Raw genomic sequence first — 11,066 nt, 5'->3', positions numbered from 1 at the left:
TTTGAAATAACGTAATTAATTTTGGAGTTGTAATGTTCTGCTCATTTAAAAAAATTAAACTAAAAACCACAATAAAAACGGTAGTTACTAGGTCAATGAAACTGTGAAATTTTATATGATATTTGGCGATTTTTAAAATTTTTAAAATTTTTTCGAATTTTGATGTGTAGATTTAGTTTCCTTTCTATTACCCACACATTATCCTATGTTTTCTAATTCAAATAAATAATTTTTGTTTCCGATAAATTGTTTATCGATCTATAAATGTACATAAAAAGAGACTAGACAACTTGGATATTTAAAAAAATGAAAAAGTAAAAGACCGGGCGGAATTTCAAACGGAGCGTAGGATTCAGAAGTTTATCGTTTAGCGAGGCAGCAAGCACGAAGACTGAGAAGAACGGCGATTCCGATGTAGACTCCACAAGCGATCCAGCAATTGTAGGCGTTCTGTTGGTAGAGGCTGAAAATATTAGGCGCTTAATAAATGACATGAACACACTAATGTGGTGATACTGCTATTCAACCCAAAAGGGAAGGAAGAAACAGTGTAAAAATTATTGATGTATGGTAGGGTTCTAAGGAGCTCTCAAAGCCTTTGAGTGAACTTTAAATGAAACCTGTTTAATTTGTTAATGAAATCCTTTCCGGATTATTTTCTAAATAGGTGAAGCCAGCTACATTCAACAAAACAAGGATTTACAGTTTTGATGTCAAAACACTGGCTTTAAAGAATATTTAGTACATGATACTTTGCTCAATCTCTTTCTAACTTTACAACGATAGAGTCATTCAAGTCCGTTTTTGTCTGGAACTTGTCACTGTCAACATAGATTTAGATGAACCCAGGAATGAAAATGGGGGAGAAAATATAGTCAAAACTCGTCAAAAAGCACTATGAATAATTTTTCAGTCAAAATAAGCCGTAACTGAAACATAAATTTTTTGTGGATATCTGTAAACGAAGCTGGTGCAAAGATGCAAAAAGAAAAGATGAATGCTTCGATGTGCATTATTCTTGTATATTTTTACTTTAAAATACCTTTTCATTTTTTTGAATTCGGTTCACGAGATCTCTAATCTAGTTGAGTCTCCGCGTTTGGCTTGATGTTATCAACCATAATTCAAACTAGATGTATTCAAAAAACTCTTGAAACCTACAATTATATTCTGATCACAATTTTTAAAATGGAACAGTTTTAAAATGTGGAACGAAAAAAAAGTATTTCTTTTGTTGAGATAGAATATCGAACCTTGATAGCAACGTTTTTGAAGTTCCGTTATCTTTGAATATAAATCAACTCACTTATCAAAGTTATTCACTCGATCCTTCCATGGTTTACTCTCCATACTCTTTCCTTCTTTTGGAAGATCTTCGAAAAGACCAACCGATTGATTGTAGAACAATCCTCCGAGAACGGCCTGCAAAATAATGTTTTATAGTTTTTTTTCTGTTTCAGTTTTTATTCAGAAACATTCTGTTGAGTACTACTGTTCTCTCTTCAAAATACAACTCACCATAAAAACAGTACCCCAGAGAGCCAAAAACAGGAAGATTCCTGTGCAGAATGGACCGAACATCTTCTCGGTTTTACCTGTAAATGAACTCAGTAGTTTCAACTATTAAATTACAGAAAATTATGCGGTTTATGGCAAAAAATCGATTTTTCCTCTTGGCTAGTCTTTTGGCACAAAGAGCAACGCACAGTCTTTGATTACTGGTTGCTGATAAGAAGAGGGTCTCGCAACGATTTCGCTTCTGGCCTTATCAAACTTGCCGTCTCGGTCTCTTCACACGGTTTTTCCCAATTTATTCAGAAAATTTAGATTATACATTTGACAGAAAAGGGTATTCGAAAGAAGAAAAGAAAACAGTCAATGTCGAGTGAATGAAATTAGAAGAAGAAACGGCCGGTACGTTTGTAGAGACGACGCATAGCCAACTTATCGTAATGTTCGTGTGGAAGTCCAGTTGGGGTAGCGACGAAAACCTGAAGGAGAAATAGTGGAATTTTTTGTGAATTTCTTTTGAAAATGAGTTCGTTACAGCAATGTTCGACATTACTATCAAAAATGTTATAACTAGTGTTGGAAACATAATTTTTTCCGAAAAAGTGACTCTAGGACAAAAACTCGAAAACTGCGTCATGAATCTCACGAACCAAAAACTCCAGATCTCCAGCTTTTAAAGGAAAACGTACTCTCTGGGTTGTCATAAATTCACGGTTGAAAGCATGATCTTGTGGTTTTCTCCATTCGTATGCAGTGTAAGCGAAACGGTTTGCGAAGTCATCAGCCTGAAATTATTGTTATTGTTTTATATCATACGGGAAATCCAAACCTTGAGACGAGAGGATACATATCGGTCCATGTAGCGTTGTGATTCTTTCAAGTATGGAGCCAATTGACGGGCTTTCTGGAATAATGAAACTACTACAATCGACAACCAGCAAGAAATTAAACATATCACAACCGTAAGAACTTTAAAAGTTTTTGAAACAGAAGATTATCCCAATACCTCATCGAAGAAGATGCGTTTTGTCTGGAAAGTGTAGTATGGTACATGAGATGAAGCTGGCGAGATGTAGGTATCCAATGGTTTGTATGGTTTGTTCACTTCACGATGAGTGTCTCTCCAACGGGCATCACTGTAACTCTTGTTGTACCAATCGTAAACGTGTGGTTTGTAGACTGGAACAGTGTGCACAATGCGTTGAGCTTCTCTGGAATATTTATTGTTGGTGGGAATGATAATGGGTTTGGAACTGAGATGGTTCTTCTTCCGAAACGTTCTATATTTTGAAACAATTTCTCAATTTTCAAAGCAGTTTGCACAGCGTTCAAGAGCGTCATCTGTGTGCATATTGGAAATTCGTTTCAATTACCTGCAATACTGCGGCAAGGCAAGAGACGGAGCCAACGTGGAAACCGAATCAGATTTTTTAATCGGGAAATCCATGTCCTTATCCTTGATGTAGGTCAAGTTGGTGAAAGAAGCTGAGTGAGCAAGACGCTTTGGTTTGCTCCATGTGTTTGTGATGTACTCGTCGTAGAAGTTTTGTGGACGAGCACGCTCAACGTAGTATCTGAAAATTAACAAGGGATTGGAACAATGATTTTTAGAGCAATCAATGGTACCCCCTGAGTTAACAGAAACTAAGAAAGTGCATATCCCATACAGTTTTTCAGAAACAGAAAAATTTAGTGTACTGATTAACAAAACTCTTTATCAGAGAGAAGTAATCAAGAAGGTTAAGAAACTCACTTCGATGGGTACTCCTTCCACCATTTCGTCTCAGCATCGACGTCGTCTTTCGCGAAACGACCAGCCGCAATGGTCGACATTACCTGAAGAAAACCTGAATGTAATCTTTAAAAATCAAGACGAGACAAGAATACGGTACAGTATGACTCTCAACTTTCCACCGTTAGGAAAGAGGCAGTGGGTTGTGGTTAAATAGAAACAATAAATAAGAGATGGAGGACTGAAAATTATTATGAAATTAGGTTATATGTAAGATAGCTAGCGAGACTCCCATTTTTTACAGAGAACTAGGATCATTTCCAATTTAAGGAAGAGGTTTGAATTGCATTGAGCCTGATGAAAATGATAAGGTCCAGCTTGAAAGTGGTTAAATCATTCAAACATTCAATCTCTCAGATCAACAAAAGTCGATGCTATCATCTGAACTACTGGAAAATACCACACTTGAAAACAATCCCTCCCGAAATTTGTGAAAAAAGACAAAAATAGTAATAAAAAGTTCTTTCTCCAGTTGTGCCTCATCGCTGCCGAAACAATCGGTTGGCAGGCGGCTCCTCAACGGTGAGCAGATCTTCTTCTCCATGAACTTCAACTTTTTCTCTGCGTCTCTCATCAATTATCATTGCAATCGTTTATCTCTTTTCGAGAAGAAGTAGAGCTTTCTCTTGGCAAAAAAAGAATGAGAGAAAATCTGTGTCTGTTTGTCTCTCCGTGTTTCAAAGCTCTCTATCGGATCGACCGATTCTCTCTGAATGTTGTGATGATGATGGCAAAAAGAAGAAGAGATGAGAGACATTACACTTGGAAAAGCACAGAAAAATCAGAAAGAGTGGGTGGGACGAGGACGATGGATGGGGAGGAAGTGAGGGAAGAAATGATGGAAAATTGAATGCGGATGGGAAAAAATGGGTCAACTGGAAAAATGGCAGAGGTTTATTATTTTGAAACTTCAGTTGCAAAATGATGCAGAACACGAACAAATTATCTTACGTTATAAGAAATTATGTATGTCCAAAGATGAAATGTGGACCTGTTAAATATAACGCGTTCTCTGTTAGACTCGAGTAAGGTCGTAAATAGAATGTAAGAAAAACTTTACACCCAGCCTTCCAAGAAGAATTTTACACCCTAAGGGTGACGTCACCAGATAAAACTGTGTACCTGTAATTCATCATACCCCGTTCATAATTCCCAGGTACGTCAGTACCTTATCTGTGCAGCTGTATACCGTATCCCTGTTTACCTATAATTGGTTTGTGTTAACAATAATGAGACAATAGGAAAGTGTCTATCTATTTTATGTTGTCTTGGGAAAAGGCATGGAAAAGGGGAAGGGATTGTTGAGGACAAAACAAAAACGGGACTAATCAAACGATAGAGAAGTCGGATGAAATGAAATAACAGTTATCTGGGGAAGGACAGGTGCGTCCTCTAATCCGACTTCAAAGTTCCAAGTTTTCCCAAATTTGAGAAGGTCCCAAGTTTTAAGGAGTGTTGTATCTGGTTTTTCTGATAGATCTAATTTCCATTATCACTGATATTACAGGTTTGAACTTCAAGTTTATATTCAGAGATTAGAGAAATTTGTTCAAGAGATAGAAACGTTTGAAATAAACAACTGCTCTGAATTGAGGATTTCAGTAGGATTTGCTCAGAGAAAATGTTTTGGTACAAACCTAAAGACTTGAGAGGTGAAAGATGAAGTTTGGCCGGTATACATGGTGATTTTTCACTCTTTCAAACATGTTTCTGTTGTCAACTGTACCATGCTTTGCATTCCCTGTTCCCAACTTTTTCTCTCCTGACCTCTGTTAATAATTAGAACAAACAAACAACAGATGTCGGTCTATTGTTTGGGACAAATGTCTTCACAAACACTACCTGCCATGTTATCTTCTTGAGAAATCCGACCGTATACAGTGCACCCGGAACATATGAGGTTGGATGGATGGAATACAATCAGTTGGCCCTTTCACTCCTTCACCGAGCAGTCCTTTCTTTTTGAGCTCTCTTTGTTTCTAATTGCATTCGATCTAACTGAGCGTTTGATTGACGTTATCAGCCCCTTTTGCTTTTTCCATGTTCAACTTCCTTAACTAGTGATTTCAAGGTTGAAACTGATACATTTTCAGCAACCGTCAGATACATTCAGCAGAAGGCACATTGCAACCACCACATGCTCGATACCGAAGGATGCATCACGTATCGATACAAGGAAGCGCGGAATATGAATAACCGAAAATATTGTACACGTGTAAGTTTTCATCAATTACTTCAAGTAAGCAGTAAGAGATCTGTAGAAAGATTCTATCATTAGAAAGCCCGTAGTATATTTTAATGACCATTTAATTATTCTGAGATTTGGTCCAAAAGGAGTTTCCTTTCGAAAAGATTTTTACTATACAGATTTTATCAAAACATCGAAATTTTTTCATATCAGTAGAGAACTCGTATTCTTCTCTTTGATCTGGAATTCTAGCCACAATCCCACTTTCAAAAACTATCTCAAGCATATATACCAAAACACCCAAACAATTACCCAAACAATTAATATTCTCAGCTCATTATTTAGTTACTGTCATAGTGTTTCGAAAAGTTACGTTTACAATGCCCTCCAATATTGATTCTTACTTTGAGTAAATAGCAGATGTTGTCTCTCTCGATATATTGTCAGGGACATTTTCTTCACATATTACCATCTGCCTTCTTATCTCCTTGGGAAATCTTACCCAATGCAGGAATTAGACTCCGCCTCTTGCGCGCAACTGCTAGTAGACCAGTACTCAGTCATTCGCCCCTCATTCCGGCCTACAACGAAGTCTTTCTAGGTTTTCCCTTTTGTTCTATTGCTTATAGTTTCTCACAACATATTATTTATGTATATCTTTTTAATGTTTTATCATTTACGTTGAATTTAACTATTTATTTCAGCACCGCGTGCCAAGCTGAGATGAACATGGCCTGCACATCGACAAATGGAAGACCAAATGGAAGAAATGGAAATAGTGACCGAGACGAATCGATAACTGTCCTGACGAGGAGAGTTGTTTATCACACAAAAGGACTCGGAAATTGGTAAGTAATTGACTTCCCCCACCATTCTTATCTGTGTCGGTTCCGGATAGACTCATCGATCAGAGGATGTAGTAGTCTATAATACCCGGGCTGAGGTTTACTTCAGTAGACGCGGGTTTGAATCCTCCCGATCTAGGAATCAACAAAATTATAATTCAAACTCCCAAAACCGGGATAAATTGTTTTGATCTAGAAATCCACAAAATTACAATTGAAACTCCCAAAAACGGGATATTTTATTTTCTTATTGACTTCCCCAACCATTCTTATCTGTGTCGGTTCCGGATAGACTCATCGATCAGAGGATGTAGTAGTCTATAATACCCGGGCTGAGGTTTACTTCAGTAGACGCGGGTTTGAATCCTCCCGATCTAGGAATCAACAAAATTATAATTGAAACTCCCAAAAACGGGATAAATTGTTTCGATCTAGAAATCAACAAAATTATAATTCAAACTCCCAAAACCGGGATAAATTGTTTCGATCTAGAAATCAACAAAATTATAATTGAAACTCCCAAAAACGGGATAAATTGTTTCGATCTAGAAATCAACAAAATTATAATTCAAACTCCCAAAACCGGGATAAATTGTTTCGATCTAGAAATCAACAAAATTATAATTGAAACTCCCAAAAACGGGATATTTTATTTTCTTATTGACTTCCCCAACCATTCTTATCTGTGTCGGTTCCGGATAGACTCATCGATCAGAGGATGTAGTAGTCTATAATACCCGGGCTGAGGTTTACTTCAGTAGACGCGGGTTTGAATCCTCCCGATCTAGGAATCAACAAAATTATAATTGAAACTCCCAAAAACGGGATAAATTGTTTCGATCTAGAAATCAACAAAATTATAATTGAAACTCCCATAAACGGGATATTTTATTTTCTTATTGACTTCCCCAACCATTCTTATCTGTGTCGGTTCCGGATAGACTCATCGATCAGAGGATGTAGTAGTCTATAATACCCGGGCTGAGGTTTACTTCAGTAGACGCGGGTTTGAATCCTCCCGATCTAGGAATCAACAAAATTATAATTGAAACTCCCAAAAACGGGATAAATTGTTTTGATCTAGGAATCAACAAAATTACAATTGAAACTCCCAAAAACGGGATAAATTGTTTCGATCTAGAAATCAACAAAATTATAATTGAAACTCCCAAAAACGGGATATTTTATTTTCTTATTGACTTCCCCAACCATTCTTATCTGTGTCGGTTCCGGATAGACTCATCGATCAGAGGATGTAGTAGTCTATAATACCCGGGCTGAGGTTTACTTCAGTAGACGCGGATTTGAATCCTCCCGATCTAGGAATCAACAAAATTATAATTCAAACTCCCAAAAACGGGATAAATTGTTTCGATCTAGAAATCAACAAAATTATAATTGAAACTACCAAAAAAATGGATATTTTATTTTCTATTGACTTCCCCTACCATTCTAAAACGATACTATTCCCAAAAAAAATTTTAAGTAGGTAATTGTACGGTAGTTTTAATTAACAGGTGTACGGTATGCAGGTGTTCTGTGAAATCATAGGTAATCAGGTGTACATGTAACTAGTTGTACAGGTGTACGGTAGAAGGTACGCTATTAGAGCGGCTGTATTCAGAGAATTTTTTTATTATAGGTAAACAGGTATACGGTATACAGCTGCACAGATAAGGTACTTACGTACCTGGGAATAATGAAGAGGGGCATGATGAATTACAGGTTTTTTCAGAAAGTTACAGGTTTTCCTGGTGACGTCACCCTTTGGGTGTAAAATTCTTCTTGGGAGGGCGAGTGTATAGTTTTCCTTACATTCTACTGTCGTAGGTAGAAACGTAGGACGTGTAAGTTAATTACGTGAAAATTTGAGAGCATGTAAAATTTGAGAGCATGTGGAAGCGATTCCTTCTGAAATATCTTTCCTCTTGAGAAAAATCTGTTACAAAACTCTAAAACTTACCAACAATTTGCACAATGTCCTTTCGAATAGTTGGCTCTCCACCTGTTAGTCTGATCTTGTCAATTCCATGGCTGGCGAATAGTTTGACTAACTTTAGTACTTCTTCATTTGTTAGCATCTTGTCTTTTGGCTTCAGTGGAACACCTTCAGCAGGCATGCAGTACAAGCCTGAAAAAGGTAAATTGAGTAAGTTCAACTCATAAATCAAAAAACATACATCTGAAGTTACATTTTTCTGTTAGTGAGATCCTTAAGTAAGTATGTTCTCTCATAAACATATCGAAGAATGGTCCTTTCATCTGTTCAATCTGAAGAAAAACAACATAGTTCGCATCTTCCGGTAGGAGAAATTCCAACCTCTCTCATTCTCAGTAGAACCGCATTCCTCTTCTCATCCGGTTTCAAAACTTTGAGTGGCTCCTCATGTTCTTTCAATGGAACCGTCAAACTTTTCACAAGTTCCTCTGTAGTGCACATCGTCCTGGTAGCTATCCACTGTATTAGCTTCTTACCGAGCTGACGACTCATAATTACTGAGAAATAATCCATTGAAATTGAGTAATCAAGTGAAGCACTTTTGAAAAAAAAGAGAAAAAAAGAAACATTGAAAAAGAATGTAAATGAAAAAATATGAGTTCAAGAGCATCAAAAGTGATTTCTATCCATTTTCAGAATGCAAGTGATAACAGCACCCACTTGGGTATCATGGGTGCTTTTCTTTATGTACATTACCCGGGTAATCGCGCCAATTGGAGCGAGGAAGAAAACTGACGATAGTGAAACAAAACCAAAAACCGATTTTAAGGTTTGTGCCATGCACGGTAAGAGTGAGCAATACATATGATGCGTTCACTGCAAGACTCGAGCAACGTGTGACTATATTTTAGTATGAACATGGACATTGAGTCTTGCGTAACCCATATGCACAATATTGGTTCCCACTTTGCGGGTACTATAGTACGGTAGGTGCTCGAACGTGTAAAAAATTAATTTTTTCAAACATGTAATACAAAGCTGAAAATTTTTCCACATAATACAGACATTCATTTTCAACTTTTCACACATTTTTGATTGCATCGTACCTAAATTGTTACATTATTGAAAACAACTGAAAATTTTTGGGAAATTTTTTCTAAAAAAATTTGTTGAAGAACTGTAAAATAATTGCCGTTACTCCAGAAATTGGATTTCTTGTTCTATTTTCCAATTTTCCGTTCGAGAGAAGTAATTTTTGTCGGTTTTGAATAGCGGCACCCTCATAAGAACTTGCTTACCGCGGGTTAAACAAGAAATTTTTAAGTTGAGATCTGCCATATGACTAGCTGTTTCTTAAAAGTTGACTGTAAGAAAGTTGTATTAACTTATTGATAAGTAGAATTAACAAGAAAAAATATTTTATATTTGTTCGCATGATCAGAAACATAGCTTTCTATATTTAATAAACGACTCAAGAATTTTTTTTTTAATTTGAAAAATAGAAAGTACATGTAATCGTTTCGGAGAAACAGAAAATAACGTAACACGTGACCTAAGAAAGTAAACCAGGACGTCTTGATCAGAAATTAATATAAAAAACGGTAACACGCGTCAGTTCCACATTTCAATTCAATACCTCGACTAGAATTACTAGTAATTGATTTTAACGGAAAACCCAAACAGTGAGTTTTGGAGATTTAACAAGTGAAGATAGTATTCAATATTTTAGTTCCACCTCATCCTCTCAATAAAAAATACATGAGAATCCTATTCCAAGTGGAACAGCGAATGGTTAGTTTTGGAACTCAGCAGCAAGATGATTTCATTCTTTTCTCCTTGTTCCGGATCAAAATTGTCTTATTTGCAGCGCAAATAAGTGATGGATACTAGTTCAAAAATATGAGTCTATCGACAGTTTAAGAAAGATTTACGATTTATATAGATGCAACGAAACAGAAGATCACACTCTGCAGTGCTCAGGTCCTTCAGACGTAGGTTTTGCCCTTAGTACCTTAGTACCCTTACGCCCTGTCCCTAGAGAACTGTGTACCTGACTGCTTCGACTGACTGACTAGGGAAGGTCCTCGACTCGGTCTGGAGATAAGGGACGCCACCTATATCGTTGGAAAGCTGAGAAAACGCTGATTCCAAATATATATTCAGTTTTTGCTCTCGAGGCCTGATATTCGAGAAAAAAAAAGGTCAAAGTTAGAAAAAATGACAAACTATTGCCTTTTTAACACGGGAAAATTTTTTTGAAATTTTTTTGCGATTTTCGCGTGTTAAAAAGGCAATAGTTTGTCATTTTTTCTAACTTTGACCTTGTTTTTCTCGAATATCAGGCCTCGAGGGCAAAAACTGAATATATATTTGGAATCAGCGTTTTCTCAGCTTTCCAACGATATAGGTCACGTCCCTTATCTCCAGACCGAGTCGAGGACCTTCCCTAGTGAGAAAAGATTTCTGAACTCCCCTTCCCCCATTTTTGAAGGGAACTGACGTCAATATATATTTGATTTGAGGGGAACTGACAAGGGCTGGACAAATTATTTGACCCAGTTTTCGGTTCACCGTGACCGCACAACCTTGTTCACTGAATTGAGTCACCTAATGTAAGAATTGGTAATTAAAAACAACCAGAAAATTTTTTACAGAAAATTTTGAACAGATTGGTCAACTTTCATCAAAGTTATCAAACATTCAAACAATAATTCAAATAATTTGCCCAGCCCTGGAGCTGACGTCAATATATTTGCCAACGTGGCAGTTCTTTCTTCGGAATAAAAAGTT

General features: G+C 36.8%; 2 protein-coding genes across 2 annotated transcripts; both read right to left on the bottom strand.

Moving 5' to 3' along the window:
- Positions 1–360: 360 nt before the first annotated feature.
- GCK72_013635 (uncharacterized protein) lies at positions 361–3,345 on the bottom strand (the record flags this gene model as incomplete). The annotated part of the gene is made up of 9 exons (XM_053729920.1): positions 361–463; positions 1,307–1,422; positions 1,519–1,595; positions 1,919–1,991; positions 2,202–2,297; positions 2,342–2,416; positions 2,519–2,723; positions 2,886–3,086; positions 3,266–3,345. 9 exons carry the CDS (start codon positions 3,343–3,345, stop codon positions 361–363), a joined length of 1,026 nt encoding a protein of 341 aa, XP_053584692.1.
- Positions 3,346–8,189: 4,844 nt separating this feature from the next.
- Positions 8,190–8,849, bottom strand: GCK72_013634 (uncharacterized protein; the record flags this gene model as incomplete). Its single annotated transcript, XM_053729919.1, has 4 exons — positions 8,190–8,248; positions 8,301–8,468; positions 8,518–8,608; positions 8,658–8,849. 4 exons carry the CDS (start codon positions 8,847–8,849, stop codon positions 8,190–8,192), a joined length of 510 nt encoding a protein of 169 aa, XP_053584691.1.
- Between the last annotated feature and the right edge of the window lie 2,217 nt (positions 8,850–11,066).

Source organism: Caenorhabditis remanei, chromosome IV, assembly GCF_010183535.1.
Source record: "Caenorhabditis remanei strain PX506 chromosome IV, whole genome shotgun sequence".
NCBI classification, from domain to species: Eukaryota; Metazoa; Nematoda; class Chromadorea; order Rhabditida; family Rhabditidae; genus Caenorhabditis; species Caenorhabditis remanei.
The sequence above is the reverse complement of the archived record's forward strand: the minus strand, read 5'-3'. Positions and strand labels throughout refer to the sequence as shown.